General features: G+C 36.8%; 1 protein-coding gene across 2 annotated transcripts; it reads right to left on the bottom strand.

The window, feature by feature from the left end:
- Positions 1-22,713, bottom strand: LOC127934689 (rho GTPase-activating protein 12). Of its 2 annotated transcripts, XM_052532225.1 has the most exons (18): positions 22,347-22,713; positions 17,560-18,251; positions 6,825-7,082; positions 6,326-6,445; positions 5,236-5,358; positions 4,583-4,666; positions 4,042-4,107; positions 3,282-3,343; positions 3,095-3,176; positions 2,892-2,990; positions 2,559-2,657; positions 2,364-2,466; positions 2,031-2,147; positions 1,842-1,940; positions 958-1,035; positions 708-842; positions 518-623; positions 1-323 (listed from the first exon to the last, which is right to left on the bottom strand). In XM_052532225.1, exons 2-18 carry the CDS (start codon positions 18,175-18,177, stop codon positions 149-151), a joined length of 2,424 nt encoding a protein of 807 aa, XP_052388185.1. In that variant the 5' UTR covers positions 18,178-18,251; positions 22,347-22,713; the 3' UTR covers positions 1-148. The 2 variants fall into 2 exon arrangements, with proteins under 2 accessions (XP_052388185.1, XP_052388195.1); XM_052532235.1 differs by lacking the exon at positions 4,583-4,666 and having other exon boundaries at positions 22,347-22,709.
- Between the last annotated feature and the right edge of the window lie 321 nt (positions 22,714-23,034).

The following is a 23,034-nucleotide window of genomic DNA, read 5'->3' as shown; positions in this document are numbered from 1 at the left end:
TTTTTTTTTTTTTTTTGCTTTTTAATGCGGGTGTTCCTCTCATGTAAACATATCAAAACAGTGTTCAGACTGGCAGTCAATGGGCTGTTCGGTCTTCAGCAGTAACTGTCCCGTCTGGGTTTGGTCAAAGTGTTCCTGTGTGTGTGACCTACCAGCCAAATATCGTCTCATATTCTATAAGAACGAGCTCAACGATCTGATTCTGGTAGACCATGTGCACAGCCATATTTGCCGTCTCTACCTCTGGACGTAAGAGCGTTGGTCCGAACACAATGGCTACACTGTGTGTGGTCATCCTATTCTCATCGACATGCTGGATCACTCTACAGAGAGAAAGACTGCTTGTAAACACACAAGGGCAGTTAACATGACATACACCTCCTTTAAAACTATTTCAGCATTTTTCTAAAACAACAACCTAATCATTTCCATTGTTTATGTGCCTTCTAGAGTAAAAAAACAACAACTTTTAAATTTTCAATGATCATTTGTTGTCTCGTTCTCCTTTTATACTCACTTCTTCAGGTGTTTGAAGAGCGCCTGTATGGTGTCGTGGTTTGGCCGTGGCAGTTGCTTCATCAGATCCTTAACCATTTGAACCTTCTGCTTATAATCTGTCATTTCTACACAGAAACACAAAAAACATGTTACATGTGTGCGAAACATCTCCCTCTAGACACCAGGTTCAAATACTGATCTCCACTCACTGATAGCAGTGATGAAGTTGTTGAAGAAAGCGTAGGGGAACAGCGGTTCTGGGAGCTCACGGAAAAACATCTTCAGAGCTCCAGTGGTCACGTGAATGTCCTCCCATTTACTGTCCCCTAAATCCACTTTCTCATCTGTATTCAAATCATGCAGACACAAATCATGTTTTTTTGTTGTTGTTTTTAATACACATCAATAATTATCTGTTACATATAAATCAGTATGAGTTTAAAAGGTGGCAGGGCGTACCGTGATTAACAGCAAATCTCAGTTTTTGTATAATGGCCAAATTTCCACTGACTCTGTACAAACCATCCACTCCTAACCCTGAATAAGGACAGAAAGAGAAAGAAATGACACAAATTACAAAACAATGGAATGCATGTTAGAATGCATGTCACAGCAGAGTATCAACTCAATATTGTGATATTAAGCAGTGTCATTTTACTATCATTGATACTCTGTTATAGATTTTGTTCATATTTCAAAATGTATTTTATTTTTATATTTACTGTTTACTTTAAAGTTTTAGTAATTTTGTTGTAATTTTTAGTAATTATATATATATATATATATATATATATATATATATAAACTTTTTTTATGTGTACATATAGTTTTAATTCATGTTTTAGTTTTAGTTATTTTATTACTTTTAAGTTAAACTAAACAAAACAGAAAAGTTGCCTTGGTAACAGCTGATTTGTTAGATATTTTATTTCGATTAATGATTTTTTTAAGTAACAAAAATATTAATTGTTTTAGTTTTAGTTGGGTATGATAACTCCTTTTTAATATAATTATTAAAAGAATTGAAAATATTTAAAAAATTTAAAATAATGCATATTATTATTATTATTGACTGCACCTTTTCCATTTTGTGGCGTGTTGTTTGAAACTAATAATAACTCGGCATAATGTGTGAAAATACAGATCAGCAACTACAACAACCATGTACACAGGAATATTAAGATGGAATTTGTTGTGCACGTAACCTATGATAGTCAATGACAAGTGTTGAAAATAGCAATTCAAGTTTGATTTCACATTAACATTAAAAGCAGGGGTGAGAGTAAATTTAAGATTTAGATTTAGTCAATATTCAGCTGCACATGGGCTGAACAGAAGAGTACCGTTCTTCTCCACTTGCTCAATGCACAACGAAACAAAGTGAGGGATGGTGGAATTCTCTCTCTGACAAAGACTGCTCAAACTGGAGCCAAACACTTGATCTACAGAGAGAGAGAAACAATCAAACAATAAAACGGTCTTTGAATTTTACCAATGTCCACTTATGTCCACCCAGTTCTGTGTATAGGTACCTTTGATGTAGCCCTTGTCTTTGACGGACTGTAAAGTGGGTCTGCCTTTGAGGAACTTAATCAGCTTGGTCTTCCTCTTCTGCTCTGCATTATCCATGCTTACGCATTTCTTAATATCTAAAGCATCATGGGAATAGAAGTCTAGGTAAGGAATGGTACACAACTCCAGGTGCCCTGAGCTGAATTTGTGAGTGGGCTGTATCATAGATAAATCACCCACCGCTGACCGTGTTTAATAATTTTTAGAGTACAGTGTTAGCTTAGCAATACACTAGACAGCTGCCTAGGTTTTGAAACAGGTCTACACAATCATTAACATTAACGCACACACACCTCTGCCCTTCTTGGAGTTTCTTTGCTCTTTTTCTTTGTCATGTTTCTCAGTGTCAGGAGATTCTGGCATGTCTTCTTCAATGGCCTCATCAGACTCCCATGCCTGCAACATGAAACACACATCAAGGTCAATAATATAATTCAGAATAATTAAAGTGCAAAGAAAAGTAAAGGCATATAGAAGATTGATCTTACATATGTTTGTATGGCTTCAGTCAAAGCCTTGTGCCACTCACTGATGAGACCGTCGTTATCTGACTGCAAGAGGAGCTCCATGCCCTGCCTGGTCTTCAGCTGGACACATGAAGGCAACAAATCAAACAGCACTATTTTCACACAATTAGCAACGTTCAGACATCAAGCTGTTCACCACTGCTTCAGCTGAGCTCTGTGCAAAAATGACAGGATAATCCACTGCAAGACCTTAATAACAGTTCAACATTCATAGCTCTTTTAACCAAATCAAACATAGAAAGTCAATTATATAAATAACACCTGCTGTTTACCAGTTTCCAACCAGCTTTTTACCTCTAGAACATGTTTCTTGCTCGATTTGTCTTTAGATGCATAGTCCACTGAACCTCCTTTGAGATCCACACTGAACTCCAGTTTCTGCTCTCTTCCAAACTGTTGAGAAAGCAACACATTAACACACACACACCAGACATATAAAACTGAGAACATCATGTGGACTACTGATGATTTTCTCTCAGCACTGAACTGTCACTCACCCAACCAGTCCCGCCCCCTTGACCCTTATTAAATAGTAGTGAAGAACCCTGCAAAACTGTCCAATAGGAGATCCAGTTCTTCCTGTGGGCGTGACAAAAGGCAAACAAACAATTACAATATCAGCATGGCACAGTCATACGCATGTGTTTGCTCTGCCAAATGAATGAGAGTATTATTTTTACTTACCGGACCTTTTTTCCGTGTTCAGTGATTTTAGTCATGTTTAAATTGCCACATTTCTCTGATGACTAGAATAAAGAAAAAGATGTGAGAAGAAAGGACAAAACTAAACAAGCTAATATAAAAAGAGTCAGAGTGATGAACAGCATGCAGCCACAGATTTAACCCAGAACAAGAGTGAGAAGAAACCTAAACATTAAGAGAGAAATTACACAAGAACAGTGATGATTTAGGCCTGTTTGCAGTATGTTGTACTGAACTATGTCACAGTCAGTTCTTTAGTATTTATTATAGAAGCAGCTCAACAGACAAAAGCAGTAAATCATGCTTATAAAACGGACCGTTCTAAAATCTGACTGGGCGAGCTGCATTTGAAGCACAATGGAATGCACATGCACACACACTATCAATGCACCAAACTGACATTATTATTAACATCATTGCTAATGTATGCAAGCACTTATTAAACATCACAGTCTTGCCATATTGCTGTGGCTTTCCAAAGGCATTGATCCGTGAGAGGTTGTGCAGTGATTTAAGCATCCATAACCATTAATGCCCTCCACTTCACATTGAGCCTATACAACATCCTTAAACACTTAATGCCAGAGTCATCATGGCTCATTGATTTATTATAAACTCACATCGCAATCACACAGAAGAGTCAGAGGTCAGCATTAAGAGAGGGGTAAAGATAGAGCAGGCCAACAAAGACAAACATAAAGGAGGACAAGGACAAGAAGAGAGGGATGATGCTGATACTAACAGAGTTTGGGTGTTTGGGAGAGGAGGGACAGGAGGAGTCAGAGTCAGGTGAGCTTGTTTTGGTGTCCTGCACAAGAAAACAACAAACCACATGATTCAAACTTGTGTACAATTTCATAAACACCTGTAATAATCAGCAAACTCATCCACAGTTGTCAATAGTCATCAGATATTGCACCTATTAATTCAGATCTGATTAATCACACTGGTGTAAAGCATTTCTCAAATCAATAAAGAGTACATTCAAAAATATAAATTCTGTCATCAGCTCAACTTTATATCACTCAAAACCATCCACTGAAATAAGAAAAAAATCTCCTAAAGATTAAGATAAGTGTGTTCACATGTTGACAGTTGAAATTTTAATGTTGAATGATTCCTTTAAAGGATTATTTATTCACATGCAATTTGTCATGCAGTTTTCTTTGTGTGTGCGGAAATCACTGTATATACTAAAAGGAGTTGCAGTGGGTGAAAGTCTGCATGCATAATCTCAGACGAGGTGATTGGTTGTTGGGATATAGGGGTCGGGCAACACTGACTTGTGGCCTATAAGGATAAAAACGGAAGGTGCTTTTGCGATGCGGGGGTAAGGCTCGCCGGTCCTTGATGGATTTCTGTTTAAACTTCAGTCAAACAGAAAGCACATGTAAACATCATCACCCAAATCAGGATGGTAGTCATTCACATCATTAAAAACCAAAAATGTGTTCACTTCAACCAGACCAGCATCTGACAGTGCTTGTAAATATAATCACCCCTAAGCAGTTTCATGTTGACACAATCAATACCTTATAAATTATTTGAATTATAGTGTATATAATCAACCTTTGAATGTATTTAAATTATTACATTAATTTAGAAACTCGTTTATTTCATACTGATGTTGCCAGCAGAACTTGTGGTAGAAGTTAGAAGCTTGTAGTAGAACTTGTAGTATTTGAAGTAGCAATTAGATATTACCAGCTATCACCATAAATACTTAAAATGAAATAAATCTTCATAAGAAACTTAAAAATAAGAGTTTAACCACTAAATAAAAATAAATAAAACAATGTTCTTGATTGTTTGTTTCATTAAGGTTGCATTTGTATTGAATTTGGGTGATTTTATTACACATGTCGTCAGTGTCTCCTGTGCAATAGTATGATGCCCCTTTTTCTCTCTCTTAGTTTGTACGTATATGCATGTGTACCTTGTCATTGGACTCATGTAAATATACGCTGTGTCTCGGCCTCAAAGGAATGAAATCAGGCAGTCTCCGGTCAAGACTACATGTTTTGTGAGCATCTCCTGGTAGCAGAGGTAAGTGGTTAGACTAAAATAGGTGAAACAAAAAGAGGCAAGATTATTTGGACTGATAATGAGGTATGTCAGAGAATCAAATTTAAATATTCTCAAAACTTGTACATGCACACACAGACACACTTTCAATAAAGCACTGCACAGGGCATTGAAACCGGGATTAGTAAGTCTTAATAAGCCAAATTGAAAGGGATTTCCGGGACTTCCTGACTAGATATTTTCAATGTTGTTAAGCACTGGAATCTGTTGCTAGCATCACCTGTGATTTGAGACCAATTTTAGGAAGTTCCCACAGCTATCTGTGCTGTAGTAATACAGCTGGTACAGTAATACAACCACTACTTAATTATACAAAACACTAACAGGCACTAATTGGTTAGTTGCCTGAAAAACTGGTCGACTAATCAGTCTCAAGAAAGCCCTGTAAGCCAGGTTTCGGGTTCATCTAACCTTATTTGGACGCTCTTTTAACACACGAGCGTATCTAAAGCCACCCTTCCACTATGTCCAACTTTCTAGTACGCGGGGACACAGCATCACAGTATGGTAAGGGGCATAAAATTTCCATCACAAGCTTGAGAAATTCGGCCAATCACAATGCACTGGATAGCTGGCCAATCAGAGCACACCTCGCTTTTCAGAACGATGAGCTTTGTAAAAATTGACGCATTTCAGAAAGGCAGGACATAGAGGAGAAACAATAATGTAGTGTGTGGAAAATAATGTGATTTTTGAACCTTAAACCAAAAAAGCACAATGCATTACACTAAATACACAATATAATGTTCTTTTTGGCAGGATCATATCACCCCTTTAATCATACAAATGAGGAAAAACAAGTGTGGCCATTTGGAAAAGAAAGAAAAAAGAGCCAGCTGTAGATGAAAAAAGTTAGTAGTTTCTCCATTTTTAAGCTTAGTAAGACAAAAATTGTCAACCATGCAGTAACACACTTTGTCTTTGTAGAACAGTCTTTGTACCTTCTCATTAGTATAGTCAGACACATAGAGAATGACTGAGTCCATGCCGATTTCCTCAGACCAGCCTCTAGGGGGCGACACATACTGGCTGCTCAGACAGTTTCCATCTGAAGACAGAAACTTCACCCAGCCAATCACACAAAAGCAAGATGAGTAGAAAGAAATACAGAGAGAAATAGAAACAAAGTAAAAAAAAAAGTTCATTCAGAGAGGCAGTGAAAATAGATGAGAAATAAATCACCAGTCGGTCACAATTAACCCTTAACCTAACAGAGAAAATCAATTACCCAGAATGCTTTTCATGCATATAAATATTCAGCTTAGGTTGAGAAAGAGTTAAGCTACACAATCATGCTTTTTCCAAGACCACAATGGACATTTTGTCTCCTATGAAGTTGTTCTTCCCCTTTGTGTGCCACATTTAATGTAATAATACATGCGTGTGTGTTTGTGCGTGCATGCATCACTGTCTGTTGTGTGGAGTCTAATCTGAGTGTACCTCCATGTCATTCATGTCTTGTTTTGCCTCTTTCCTGGTGAGGCTGTCCCGTGCCCGTGGTGGTTTCCAGGTCCTCTCCTGCGTGCTGCGGTTGTAGTAGAATTGTCTGCCATTCTGGTCTTTGTGAGTCTCCCAGTCGCCATTGGTGTGGAGCGGAGAGGAGGATGGCAGTGGAGGGATGGAGGACTGAGAGATCTTCAGCTCCTGCAGGTTTGCGTAGACAGGAGAGTCAGACTTGCCCTGCCCTGAACTTAAAGTCTGCATTAGAAGAGGGTGATAACCATTGTTAGAATTGGTTGATGTCTGGGAGAACAAATAATCAAACTGTAATCTGGCAAAGGTTGTAGATAAATAAAAAAAATGTGCATGTGGTATGTTAAATATTTATTTCACAATCAAAGAGTAAATTTTAAACATATCTGACAGTATAGGCTATTTTACTTATTTAATACAATGCAATAAGGGTTTTTACAGGATTTATTTTTTTTTTACTAGATCTGGAATTCAGAAAACTAGATTCAGAAACACAGAAGGTACAAAAAGTCTTTAGGGTTTAATTGGAGTGCAGAGCAACACTGTTGGACAATATTTTTTTAATTATAAATTAAAATTATATTAGGGTGTAAAATGTCTGCATCTGGATTATTACACAACTGCCCTCTAGTAATGACAGTATGACATAACAGAGAACTGAAGATGGATAAATTCAACTTATTCTACTGCTTACAGGTTCAATTGAACTACTCGATTCTCATGAAAATACAAGCTTAAACTTGTTTTTCAAATATAGTTGACATAAATGGAGAACTGTATAGAAAGCTACATGTCATTCTTGTGCAAATCATACTTACTGTAAAGTATAACCCTAAAATGTATTACATGATATCACGTGCACACTGACTTTTCTCTGTCAAAGTTCCTGTTATCCAACCTGTTAAAGTTTCAGTTTTTCCAGATTTTTTACATATTTTCTCATTTGAACAAAAACCGAAAATGTGGGTTTTATGGCATTTGTGCACCCAAACTTTCGATGCATCCCTAATTCTCACAGAAACTGATTAGAATAGTATTTTCTTCTTGAGGGACATCAGGAGACTAGAACAATAGAGAGAGTCACAGACAGAGAGACAAACAGAGGGGATAGATTAGAGAGAGAGAGAGAGAGACTGTCATTCATACCTGAAACTTGTTTATAGCTGAACCTGCACAACCACATTCCAGACCCTTACAACACACACCTGAACTCAGACTTACTTAACCACCAGCCCTCTTGACACCATACAGCAAAAAGCACTGAATAAAATGAGAAACCTCTACTCCAACAAGATACTGAAAACAGAGAGAGAACAACTGTGTCCAACCAGTGAACTCTACAGCTTGCCATTCAATCAAAACTGTTACACAACAGCCCCATGGGTAATTTAATTTTGACTAAGCACATTAGAGTAAATTTGTGTGAGAGAGAAAACTCTCTTGATATTTTTGCAAAGACACTAAAGGTTTTTATCAAATTATAATTCAAGTGAAGTGAACCAGCCCAGTCCTAGCTTCCAAAGCCAAAGAATCCCAGCATGCATCACTGCACTCTCTGAAAAAAAGTATGCTGTGCATGATGAACCCGGATGGCATTTAACAGTTTATCCACAGAGGATAATGACACCAGATTAGAGATTCGGCTAAAGCGCACAAACACAAGCTAATGCTGTGGTGTGATCAAACTCTGACTTTTAAGGTCAACGAGAGCAGAAGAAACATGGAGAACCTACACTCAATATCCCAAAAATCTGAATGTGATCAACGATAATGTACTAACTTCATATACAAGACCTCATCTTCAACTGTTCTAAAATTAATGTTAGTCTGTGTGTTAAAGAGAAAGAGTCTTGTGTAGCAACCCTCTATATTCCGAGCAAATCACTTGCATATGCAACTAAACTTTCACCCTGGGTGACTAAATGATGTCTAACATTAGCCATTTGCAAAATAAATTCTTAAGTGTTTACTCCCCAGTGTGGATGCAGCGATTAACCGGTTTCACGATTAACCGTGCTTTAAATGGTAAAGGATCCACTACACCGAGTGTTTTTGTTGCATGGAACGAAACGGTTGCAACAAAAAAACAAAAACAAAAATACACTAGCGGTGCACCAGCTTAAAATGCTGTGCTTATCAGAGACACAGAGGCTTCACACACTAGATTAACTATGAGGATCCAATCCACGATTCTTCATTTCCACCAGAGAAATGACTGAAGTCGACAATTTGGGAATGACATTTAAATACTGCTGTGAAAACGGCTGCTAAAGAGTGAATACACAGCTTTAAAATATTTGTATGCACTTTGTCAAGGCAAGATTGATGCGAAGCTCATTGCTGTTGAATATAATTTAGCAATTCGCGTTTGTGTGCACAGTGCAAATTCACAAACCAAAATAATAGACATGATTTTCTTGGGGCCACATGTAAAATCATATTGTTGATTTCAATAATAGTTCAGCTTATTCCCCTCAATATTAAGTTTCCCTTTTGGGATAAATAAAGTTAATAGTCTTATTAATACTTTATTAACATGTTATATTATGTTATTTATTTATTTTTTACAAATGTTTCCAGTTCCCTGCCTCAGGCCCAAAAAAAAAAAAAAAAATTTAAAGAATGTACAAACTGAAACCACTAAATACTTGTGTGGTCTATTTTCATCAGTTATTTTCAAAATGGAAATACTGACATGGATGTTTACAGAGCAGAGGTCACCTTTTAAATTCCAATTGGAGAGATGGACTTTTGTTTGTTTTCATTATTATTATTTTGTTCTGTATTATTGGTTACTGTGTTATTTATGTTTCAAACGGCAGCAATAAATAACACTTTAATATCTAAAGAGTTTCCATGTACATTAGACTTTATAAATTAATACTTTTGTGAAATGAATAAATGCTTTGATTATTTCTCAGACAATAATCGTACCAACAAAATCTATAATCATTGCATCCCTACCTGCCAGAGTGTGAGTTAGATACTAAGTTAAGCTCAGATATATGTTCACTATCCACACACTCTGACTGAGCGCTTCAAAGATTCACTCTCCATCATGCGATCTGTGCTATTTTTAAAAATTAATCTCTTATGAATGCACAGTGATGGTACATGAGGAGCCTCCAGGCAAAAAAAAAAAAAAAAAATCATCCAACTAGTTTCCACAATGGAAACTCAGCAATAAAGCATTTTACATACACTGAATAACGATCAGTAGACAAAAACATATGCATAACAATGACAACAACAGAAACCCAAACAAAAACAAGCAATATATAAAAACTGATCACAAGCAATATAGAAAATGATCACAAACACAAAGAAAAGCATATCAAAAGAGAGCCAAATTGTTGTTTAGAAATGGTTCACCCAAAAGTAAAACTGATCATCCTGTATCCATAATACTGCTTTCGGCCATGAAAAAGTCTCATCTGGATCAAGAGAGAAGAAATATGCACAGATAAAGCTTCTGACTTGTTACATTTCTCGAAATCTGATCCTATTAAGAAAAACTAATCTACATCTTAGTTTTTAGAGGCCTGAGTGTGAGTAAATTTTCAGCAAATTTTGTAATTTTTGGGTGAACTATTCCTTTAATTAACAAGCCTGCTCTTGATAATTCAAAACACTATTACATTGGAAAGAATAAAAAAAACAGCTCTATGTTGAGAGACATGCAGATACAGCCAGCAGGTGGCGCAATGCTGGACCTGTATGAGTGTAGTTCCTCAAGACTGAGAGCAGGGGACTATGCCCTCAGATGACACATTAAACATGCCACCTCTCATGCCAATCAATGGGCCTTAAATTACTTTAAACATCTGATCATGCTTTCCTAAATTTGTCCATCACTGATTGCATATGGAAAAGCAGAGAAACCACATGTATTCTCTTTGTAGTACTTTCTGGTTCCATCCATTTTTACATATTCATACTGCAAACTCTGGTATAATATAATTTCTTAGATTTAGTAGCTTTAAGTGAACATTCTATGATTTATTTATGATCTGAGCCACAAAAAAAAAAAATAGGATACAGCAGTAAATTGTGTGGTGTATGAAAAATTGTGGCAATAGAAAGACATCCACACAGCACAAACATGTACCATTATGCGTATGTGAGTGTGTGCAAGTAAGAAGATTGCTGGAATGAGGAAGAGTATGTGAAGTTGCAGCATGTCAGGACAGAATCCGTGTAAAGCAGAAGAGACTACAGTTACTTCTGTTTCTCCTTCTCATTACCTCTTAGTACTTCTTGTAGCCCCAATTTCTTTCCCTACCACTATATAAAGAGATATTCCCTCGGTTACTCTTTTTATAACCTTTTTAACTCCCTCTCTTAACCCTATTCTAATTCTTACAAATATATGTACATTATTTACTGCAAAAGCATTTGAAGAAAAAACAGAACTTAATATTCATATTGACCAACATATCAACTGACAGGAAGGGTTTAAGGCGTGACTTTAATAAATCCTTCTCTTTTCACCACACACCTTCCATTCTTTTAACTCCACATTGTCATCATTCATTGTCATCACATTGTCATCTTCCACTCCACATCTGTTTCAGACATGAGACTTCACACCTCAAATCAGCAGAAGACTGTGTGCCAACATGCCCTAAGGACACAGACATGTGTGTATCTGTGCCACTCTCTAACAGGCACACACCAAAAACACAAAAGAATGAGTGTGAGAGTAAAGAAAATAATAACACCCTTAAAATACAGTAATCCAAAGTCTAAATCACACTGAAATATCTACAGCTAGTCCAGCATCATAGTGGAGAGCAGCTGTGGGTAGTTGTGGCCTATTGGTTAGAGACTTGGACTAGTTACCCGAAGGTTGCTAGTTCGAGTCTCGGTGCTGGCAGGAGTTGTAGGTGAGAGGGAGTGAATGAACCATGCTCTCTTCCACCCTCAATACCCATGGCTGAAGTGCCCCTGAGCAAGGCACTGAACCCCCAGTTGCTCCCTGGGCGCTGGATCTATAGCTGCCCATTGCTCCGGGTGTGTGTTCATGGTGTGTTCACTTCTCACTGCTGTGCGTGTGCACTTGGAAATGCAGAGCACCAGTTACAAGTATGGGTTACCATCCTTTGCAAATGTCAGGACTTTCACTTTCATCCCAGCATGCATAAGCAGGATAAGATATAATCTGGTCATCTAATAATGTCTTGAGTTGCTTCTCTCATTCTGTCACATAAGAGCGATCTCTGGGTAACAAATACAAAGTTTTCTCATATATAAATAAACCATCTGTGATCATTTCTAGACCACATAGACACATGCATCATGACTAAACCTTAATCCATTCAGTCACTACTGACCAGCTCTAGAAAGCCCCTTGCCTTATGAAGAGTAAATGCGTGTGTCCTACTGCAAGAGCGATTTTAAAGCATAAGGAGCTTTTGGCTCACAATAGCTCTCATGATACCTTAATGTGATGACATTTTAAAATGTAATGATATTTCATAATATTACTGTTAAAATTGTAAGTATTTTAAAGATCTGTCAGAGTGATAAAAACCTGTGCACCCTGACTCCTTTAAACTAAATAAGGCCAGCCAATCAAACTTTGAGAACCCTCTTGCCATCTTTTTCTGCTATATGTATCAGCTGAGATCAAATCAGTAGCTGAGACTGCAAAAATCCTTTTTTAAAGATGATACAACACCAGTTATCTGAAACTCAGCATGTAAAGTGAAGTGAAGTGAAGTGAAGTGACATTCAGCCAAGTATGGTGACCCATACTCAGAATTTGTGCTCTGCATTTAACCCATCCGAAATGCACACAAACACACACTGTGAGCACACACCCGGAGCAGTGGGCAGCCATTTATGCTGCGGCGCCCGGGGAGCAGTTGGGGGTTCGATGCCTTGCTCAAGGGCACCTCAGTCGTGGTATTGAAGGTGGAGAGAGAACTGTACATGCACTCCCCCCACCCACAATTCCGTCCAGCCCGAGACTAGAACTCACAACCCTTCGATTGGGAGTCCGACCCTCTAACCATTAGGCCACGACTTCCCCTAAAAATCAAGCACTCATCTGTGACAATGTTTCTTTACACAAAATAAACCCTGTGCAGGGATAAACAAAGCCTAAGGCAGGTTAAACTAGTGTTGCTTTCGTCATCGAAAATTATGACTAAATATCGTCGTCAATGAACCTTTATCACGTGACGAAAACGAGATGCAACGTAATTGCTGGTCATGTGACAATGACTATAATTAAATGTGTAATGCAATATTGTTGACAAATAAAAACGAGACTAAATGTGGTTTACAAAATAAAAACTATGCTAAAATGTCTCTTATAACGTTATTTTGTCTCGTTTAGTCCCGTTATTATTATTTTGCAGTATTTATGTTTCCTGTGTCTCACTTCAAGGGCTGCATCAGGTCGCACTACGCAGACACAGGTAAGGTCACTTCCTCAAGACCCAGTCACGGCATTATTTAGAAGAAGACGACAAACAAAGTTAAGTCTAATAACAAATATATAATAACATAACCTTGTTTGAAATGGTCTGGCTAAAATACATTTTTGGTTTCGTCTATACTGCTAGGTACTTATACTATATTGACTGGGTTAAACAGAATTGCATTACTAATAAGAGACTAAAATACCATTTTCATTGACTAAAACTAGACTAAATGTCATCGGTTTTAAAATGCTCAGACTTTTAGTTGACATTAAACTTAACTGGACTAGAAGAGTATGAATCTGACTAAAACTAGTAAAAACTACAAATGACAGCTTCAGACAAAGACTAGACTAAAACTAAAATTAAAACAGGTCGCCAAAAACAATACTAGGTTAAACTTGAGGTCACAGCACCCTTCTAAAAGAAGAATAGGAATCAGCATTATAATGTTGTCTATTTGTACACTTATGTCGAGGGGGCAATTACATTAAAACAAACTTCCACAACCAGCACAATGAAGCTAAATAAATATGTTGCAGCAGTTATAATGATCCATGTTTACAGTGAAGTGTACTAGCAGTAGCTACTGTACAGTATTAGCATAATAATATTATCTTAGCTACCGAACAATAGGCCCATGGAACAGAAGAACACTGAGATTCGGTTGACAGAGCAAACAGATTAAAATAGCTCATGCAGTTTATCTGCTTCAAGGCAGAGGAATCAGAGATCAGATTGTATTTTACAGTCACTATCATTACAGTGATGTAAAAGGCAAAAACAGACAAGTGTCAAAGCTTGGTAATGCTGTGTGTTTTAGTTTCTATGTGTGGAGATGCGGAGTGCATGCTTTCTTAAATTGTGATTATTCCTGATACTGTGTGCATTTGTTTCTCAGGACAGCTGTCCACTGAACTGTAATGTAGCAGAGCTTATGTAATATGGCAATGCACATCACGCACATGCACATCAGCATTTCACAGGAACTCAAGACAATAATACAAGCACCTTATGTTCTGGCTCTGTTTTTTTCTGTGGAAGCAACTGCTGTTTGTGTGTGTGCATGTGTATACTGTGACCTGCGTGAACGTTTATGTTGCACATGCAACCTCAACTGCATTTGCATGGCTAGGTAGAAGAGAGTCCATCATAAACATAAGTTGTACATGTGCCAATAATTAAAGAGATAGTTCACCCAAAAATAACAATCTTTCATCAGTGGAACAAAAAAAAAAAAAAAAAAGATTTTGAAGAAGCATATTTCAACACTGGACTCCAAAAATATTTTTTACATTTCTTCCTCATAAGAAATAAAGTCATACAGGTTCAGAAACATGTGAGGTTGAGCACAATAACAGAACAGTGATATTTGGGTAAACTATCCCTTTAAATTTGTGCATAAGGCAAAAAAGAAAGAAATGAGAAAAAAGAGATATAGCATTTATAGTTGTGTTAAATGCAGAAAAATTGTGTGCATGTGCAAGTCTATTCGCAGACTGCCATGCATGGTGTAAACGGAAGTGTGTGTCTCTCTCTTACCGGTTCCTCTGGGTACATGGTGTCTCTGCAGTGTGCTCAGTGCAGAATATCCTATGACGGGAGACGTAACAGAAAGCGACTCTAAACTGGGCTGGATGCAGGATGCTAGAGCCAGTGCAGAGAGCTAACACACACAAACACACACACACACACCACACACACACACACACCTACACTCTCCTTACCCCCTCCCATTTTACACCGTCACATCATGCGTACATCCTGACCCAAACTCTCTCCCTCTGTTCTCAAAGAGATGAAGCAAATCTTCATATGAATGTAAAGACAATCTCTCTGTTCACATGCACAGATGTTGTAAGGCTCTACAGACTGAGAGTTTTCATCTCTTTCTCCCATCAAACTTTCTCTCAGGAGATCGAGATGTTCTAGTATGTCCTTCATGTTCCTGCAGGTGACCTTTGGTCATGCACATTAACAGACACATTTGCACAAACAGAACACGCCTTACTCAGAGTCTTTACAATAGCATACTCAAGACTACCAAAATGATGATGCCAAGATCCTTATTTTGGTTTGAGGATTTCTGATGTTTAAAGGAAGTAAAAAAAACATTTGACAAAAAAACATGAAATTTGTAAATTGGTGGAGAGATTTTGCTATACCATTTATACCACAGAAGATATATATTTAAGGTAATGTTTAAAAATGTTTTTCAAACAAATCTCTTATGCTTACTAAGGCATTCAAAACAAAGCATTAACGCCATCCTACACATGCCATGATGAGACAACAGCAAGTATTTGCAGTTTAGCAGAAATGCTGTGATGACACTGCAGAAGAAAAAGACAGAAAAACAGTGGGAGGAGATGATGAAAATAAGAGCTTGAGGGAAAGGAGGGAGTGTGACTATGAGAGTCAGGAACATGACTTAAAAAATGATGAGTAACTATGGCGAAACAAGAGTTCAAGGTGGTGTAAGGAATGTATTTAAGAATGAACATGTCTAGGTGTTTGAGTGTATCAAGAAGATGGTTAAGAGTGTCAAATGTTCTTAAATCTTGTCAATTAGACTCTAAATCTAAATCTAAAATGTTAAAAAGGGCTTAAAATAGCAGAATGTCCAAATAGACTTCTGGAAAGAGGAAAACCTTCTAAAAAAAAAAAATTAAAAAGAGAGTTTGTATGATTTCTTAAGGCAAAATACACTCTCTTCATCAAGTTTATTGTTCATTCAGTACTATAAGTAGGGGTGCTCCAATCAGGATTTTTGGGGCCGATCACCGATCTCCAATCACAGACAGCGGTTTCTGGCGATCCGATGACTGAAACCGATCTTTTTAAAGCCTTCTTTTTACCATGTAGAATTATATATAGTGATGATTCAATCAAGATTTAATCAGGGCCTGAATTTTATTTTTGAAAATTAATTATTTTTGAAGGTGGCTCTTTTGAGAGGATTTTTATTTAATAAATATTTTATTCAATAATATTTATTTTTTAGGATTTTTTATTTTATTTGAAGGGTGGAGGGGGCCATTTTTACAGAAATATATATTTATCTTATCTAAATATACATCATGCACTGTATTTTTGTTCTTACAATCGTGTAATTGTTGCACAAAAGCTTACACACAGCGCAAGCCTGATTTTGTGAGCTGCATGCGAGGCTCACACATACACTGTTTGCAGTGCGTATGTAGTCCATCTGAGGTACAGTAGCAGCCACGGACTGTGGTTTCACACAGGAGTCTGCTCCTGATCCATTGCTGTTTATCCATTATTTTATCGTTACTTAAACTTAATGGTTTTTCAACATTGCGATTCTTTTTTTACACAGTAATACAATCTTTCATCAATTATTTAGTGCTTTTTAAATGTATTTTTCGATTCATATATTAAGTTGCTAAAGCAAACATTTTTAACTACTTTTCTCACATTATCACAAACATTCTAAATTAAAACTTACCATTGACAAAAACTGTCAGCTCTAATGCCTTTTCTTTTGCATTTAAATCTTTATTATTAAGCAATCCTGTGATCATAAATAACTTTAATGAACTTTAAAATTATTGCCTTGTTTATCTAAAAGTGCTCTTTTCCTTTAAACGTAGCCTATGTGTTGGCTGTGAAAAACAGTAGACTTTAATTATGTGCATTTCAGCGATCGACATTAAGCTTTGAAGTGATTTACTTGTTGGGGTTAAAAAGGGTGTTTCTTTTCATTTTTTTTGCCTAAAATTGATTGCTGTTATACTTTTTGACTTTATGAAGGACAATATTTTCTTAACTTGATTAAAATGTACACGTTGCCATTTACGTCGAATTCTTAAATTTGATCAATACATTAGGTTAGAATAATAAGATACTATATGGTTGTTACTATTCAACTGAAATCAGTATAAACAAACTCCATCTTTCCACTGCAGAGGAAACACTGTAGCTGCATCAAAAGTGCCGTTTCGTGGTGTATATACTAGTGGGGCTTTTAAAGATGAAGGACTCTGAGGGAATATTTGGGTTTCAATCAAAATGCCAAACTTGCAGTTTCTCCTCAACAGGTAAGCTAAATGTTTGCTACACATTTGCTCTTTACTTTCAAGCCCCAGATAAAATGGTAAGATATTGTGAGGCACGGAAGGACATGATGAGCATAAGGAGCATTTGCAAATGTTGTTTGAGAATAAGCTTTACTTTTGAAATTCTGCTACGTGATACTAGCACAGAAACTGATAACTTCACCTTTAATAAGTGGGTATACAAGTGGTTCTCACCTGTAGGTTATCAGTTGAACCACTGCTGAGATCATCCCCGGATTCTGAATCATTTCGGTTTTTATCCGAGCTGACTCCCTCTCCGGCAAACTCTTCATGAATTGCACCTTTTTCCGGTCCTTGACTGCTCTTCTCCAAATCTTTATCTTTCTCCCAATCTACATTGCGACTTGGGGACTTGGCTCTGGAACGAGGAAGTGAGCCAGGTAAAGTGTTCATTTGTGCTGCTGTCGGGCTACCTGGGCTGCCTCTGTCATCATTGGGCGGCAGTAAAGCATTGCCGGAGGGAGAGGGACACAGGCTCTTTTTGTTCTCATCTGGTCGCTGGATCTCCAAGCCAGATGGTCGAATGGGCCCGGTCCCCCCTCGGCCTGCTCCACTGAGTGGTTTAGGAGGAGGCATGAGAGCCCGTCGCACCTCCCGCACATACTGTGCTGGAACATAGAAGGCCTTACTGGCCTCATCCTTACGCACCTGCCACCAGTCTTCATTAGTCTTCTTCACAAGCAGGTAACTTTCTCCCTGTTTAATGTAGATCACACGCTCTTTGGATCTGTAATCATAGTCGTGCTCCACCTCTATGTATATCTGACCCGGAGCCACCGTACGGTCTGCCATCGCTGTCAGAGGTCAAAGGTCAACAGCAGGAGTAGAGGAGCATGGTGAGGTGTGTTGGGTTGATTTGAAATCAGCTGAAGGAGAAAGAGAGAGACAGAAGACAGTGACTTCTGTATCAGTGTGTGAAGTCAAGGAAGTGTTATGGAAAATTACTGAAGATTTAGAAATAAATGCTTGACAAAACAATTCCCTTTTAAGATAAAGAATTTAACTTAAATTAAATTTATGCAGTTGGTTTTTCATCTTCCTGGAATGTGATGTCATTAAAAACTGGCTAAATGTCATAATAATGAAAAAGATTAACAGAATGGAAAGCAAAATAGAAAAATATATATATTAATACCAGTTAGAATTACAAAGAAATTGTTCAAATCATTTAGATTAAAATGAGAAAAGCATTTAGGATTCACGGCACAACATTCAAATTTTGGACAATAATAAAGAAAAGCTAATAATCAAATGATGTAAACAAGCAGACAAACAAGTTCAATATTTCGGACAATATATTAAAGATATACGTCTCTTTCACATAAACAACTACTCTCATGACTGTCTGAATGGCCACTTTTCTATATAAACCTGCAAATTTAGTCCCCATTTCTCATCTTCTCATCTAATAACATTTTAACACAGAAAACAATTCAATTGAGTAAAACCAGTGTCAAAATAAAAGTAGCCCATTTTTACATAAAGGCATTGTGCTAGAAATATTACCATTATTTAGTAGAATGTATATGATACTGCTACTCCTGTTGAAAAAATTTAATAAAACTTTATTTTTTAAAGAAATAATTCACACAATATTTCTTCCATGTTTAATTTTAATAGCAAATCCTCTTTATTTATCCAAAAAAATAAATGTTTAAATTTCATTAATTGAAAGACAAATTAAATTTGGGTGAAACTTGTTTACCGTTTTTCAAAATTATATTACTTGTAGAAACACTTTAAACATAATTGTAAATAAGTATAAAGAATGGCATTAGTTTTATTTTCAATGTTAAAAAGTGTTTTTATATTTTTGTGTTTTACTTTGGTACCGAAATTAGTACAGAGAACCGTGGATTTTAACTGGTATTGGTACCGAATACTGACATTTTGGTAGCGTGACAACACGGTATTATGTGTAACAAATTAAAAAATGAAGCAAAAAAACTCCTTCCTGTGAGTTCAAAAGATTTATCACTATGAAGAAACCAGGATTTTGAAAGAAAGAGGAATTTGCTTCAGGGTATATAAACATCAGCACAAAGCAAACATCAACACTCAGGTGTCTTTGGCTTGAGCAACTCATCCTGATTGAGACACAGTTAATTATGAGGTCACATAAATTATTCAAAGCAGATTAAGTGGCCTTTTCCGTTATTGTCTACAGGTGACACCTTTAAAACACACACCATACACATTCAGCTATGATAATCATGACAATATTACACAAAACCAAACATATCTGTCTAAATCATTATTCATATCTCCAGGGCCGAAAGTTTTTAATGTAGGCACTTAAACTTTTAGCTTAAGTAAGTAGTTGGGATGTTACAGTATGAAAATTTATTTTCACGATTATAGTGATCAAAATTATCACAGTATTGTTAAAATGTGCTGGAGATGTTTAAAAAGTACCAACACATAAATCACCAAAATGTAAAAATCAGCAGAACACCAAATAAAATGACTTTTTGTTTGCATAATCACTAAAACAATAACATTACTAAAAATGATGTCTAGATTTTAAATAACAACAGTTTCATAGCATGTTCATAGCATGAGATATCTAATGTAAATGTTCAAATAAAGACTTGAAAAAACCTCACATTTCAGACTTTAAATAAAGAAAACATGTCAAATTGATAATTGCTTAATAAATGATTATATATATTTTATCTGCTCCAAAAATAATTCTAGGTAACTTATCTGAATTGTTTAAATGTGAAGAATCCACACAAGCTTGTTTTTTATCAACTGGTCAAAAGTTACAGCAGGGCATGCAAATGTGGTCAGTTTTTGGCCAGACAGAAGCTGCACACAGACTGAATGTAAATATAATTCTTGATAAATCCACTCTCTGACACCAGGTGGCACTTATGGAAAAGCTGAATAACAGCTGTTTCCCGTAACCTCTGTGTACAAAACAACATTGCGATTAAGAACACTTCCTTTAGTTATCGGTTCTCAGTTCCAGTACTTGTGACCCCTTGCTCTGCACATTTTGAATGTCACTCTTTATTAACACACCTGATTCAGAGCACGTTAGAAGTGAGCTCTGTGCATGAACTGTGTTCCCATTGACATGGTCCCTACACATTGTTCCCTACTCCCTGAGCAGGGGAAATCTGTTGACGTTTACCTCACTCCGGAACATTCATTCACAGATTTGCGGTGCACAACGTCTTCACCTTCACTCTCTCTCGTCCCATATGGAAGTGACTAAAACTGGAATTTATCGACTGGCCGCTTGAGGCTGGCTGCAAAAGGAAGTCAATTCCATTGACTCCCAATGTTAAAATGCCCAACTTTACAGCAGAAAAAAAATTGTTTACAGCCTGGTGCAAAAAATTATTTTGGTCTATATAGCTACTTTTACCCTTCGTGACAACTGTGAGGGGGGTGAATTTTTTTTATAACTCATCCGTTTAAATTATATTAAGCCTTAAAGTTCTGCATAACACTATGTCCATGTTTTTATACAGTCTATGGTCTTCACACACGGACAAGTGTGACATCATATTCCTCTGTAAATAAATACAATAAATTCACATCTTGCACACTTCAGTGCACTTTGAATGGAACATATACAGTACATTCACTTCGAACTGGAATCATGGCGGAATATCCTGCGAACTATAATAGCTACATCTGATTTTATGTCTAGAAAAAAAAGACAAAAGTTTTTTAATCCTGCTGAAGTTTCTGTGGATGTCTAATGAGTGCAGGTGTCTTTCCATCCTCATAACTAAAAGCGAGCATCAAAAGAACTCACTGATACACCATGCCAGCATTCTGCCTAACCAGAGAAAAGAAAAAGGTTCCTACAACTTTTGACCAATGAACTTTCATGACTTTTTCCAAGACTTTCTAGTAATTCATGATTACTGTACAAGTTTTTCTATACACAATTTTATAAGGAAACACGATTCTCAAACACAGATAGACAAATCTTTTTTACACTTTTGTTCATTTTCACATGACTTTCCAAGTTTCCCATGTCCTTGGGAAACCTGGAGAAAGATCAAGGCTTTCTTTCATGTTTTTTGGGCTAGAATGCCAACAATGTTTCAATCAAAAGTAATTTTTATTTGTCATGGGAAAACTTTTAATGAATGAAAAGAATCTCAGTAAGCAGTAAGCCAGTGTTTCAGTTAATCAAATAAATAATGCACAATAAGTTTAACAAGAAAATGTAAGAGCAAAGCATGTGTCAGACACTCCTCCCACACAGAGAAAGCTCATCATCTCTCCAACACAATCACTCGCACAGCCTGCAGACTGCCCTCCTGTCAAACATGGACAGATGAAAGCGCTGTCATACAGTTCTTAATCCAGGCTGCCAACTCTTTAAGGCCGTTTAAATTAAGTGTCAAACAGGACAGATAATTTACTGTTTTACAATTTGCCACTGACAATTATAATTTCCCCATAAATATGATAAAACATTAGTAAGTTCCTTGTTATTTTACCTCCGTGTACGACATATTTCTGTATCGTTATACACATTTCAAACAATGACACACCAAAGTCACAAAATAGATAGCTTTCCCAATCAAACTGACAAAATAAAATAATAATTTAAAAAAGTATTTTAAAAAATGGTAAAACAGAATGAGGCTAACGTTAAAGGGAAGCTCTTTAATCTGAGGTGAAATTTCTTCCCTCAGGTAACGTAACTTTAAATTAACGATGAGGGTAACACTTTAAAACTCACCTGTGTGACAGGTTAACCTCTCAAATTAAACTTCAAAATTTAATTTCTCAGGATATTCAGTGTTAAAGTCTGTAAGTTATACATAGTTTTCTCCGCTGGAAAAAGTTGAGTAACTTTTTAGACCTGAGGAAACAGGTTCGCTCTCATTCCTACCTGCTAATCAGCTAACACGTTCACAAAATCCGTAAAACCCTATTAAACACCCATAATTGTTTCTATTTTACAGGTTACCGAGAGATGAACGTACCTCAATGAGTACTCCAGGTGTTTCGTTGGCTACGGCGAAAGAAACCTAATGTATTTCACGTTCATTGGTCTTGCAGGGCAGCTGAGCGTCGAAGTTCCTTGTTCCCGATCCGCGGCGCGAGCGAACGCCTCCCGCAGGTTCGCGCCCACTTTCCCAAAGCGCACTCCCTCGCGCTCCTGACGGGCCGGTGCTTGTCTGCTTGAGTGAACTTCACTTGGACTCTGAGCTGAGGGTCGTATGACGGTAAACTGGCGCCACCGTGAGGCTACTAAATGGAAAACATCACAAATTAAATTAGGAATTTAAACTGTGCTCTGAAAAATTATTTTACTGATTTGCATTGCATTAGATGCCAAATTATCAAAACAAGTGGCGTCTATTGAAAGAAAGGAAAAAAAAAGTACAGATACATTTTCGGGGGCTTGGGGGTGAAAAAACTAAAGGTTTTAAATTATTAAACAATAAATATATAGTTCAAAATTAAGACAGGAGGTATTTGGACACTGTCTGGCTGTCAGATGTTGGTGGAACATACAGGGGAAATTACATTGTAAATTCATTAAATAAATAAATAAATCACGGTCATTCAGAACATGATCTGGATCAGAATTGTCAGACAGAAAACAATGCAATAAAACAATACAAAGATCCATGTATTTGGTTTTTGTAAGTAATTTTAAGCATGTAG

Source organism: Carassius gibelio, chromosome A2 (assembly GCF_023724105.1).
Source record: "Carassius gibelio isolate Cgi1373 ecotype wild population from Czech Republic chromosome A2, carGib1.2-hapl.c, whole genome shotgun sequence".
Taxonomy (NCBI): domain Eukaryota; kingdom Metazoa; phylum Chordata; class Actinopteri; order Cypriniformes; family Cyprinidae; genus Carassius; species Carassius gibelio.
This window is presented reverse-complemented; position numbering and strand designations above follow the sequence as displayed.

Coding starts and splice junctions, on each gene's coding strand:
- LOC127934689 (XM_052532225.1), bottom strand. CDS start 18,177: ATGGCAGACCGTACGGTGGCTCCGGGTCAGATATACATAGAGGTGGAG. Junction 6,446..6,824: donor AAGACATGAATGACATGGAG/GTACACTCAGAT, acceptor GGCTGGGTGAAG/TTTCTGTCTTCAGATGGAAA. Junction 1,941..2,030: donor AGACAAGGGCTACATCAAAG/GTACCTATACAC, acceptor CTCTCTCTGTAG/ATCAAGTGTTTGGCTCCAGT.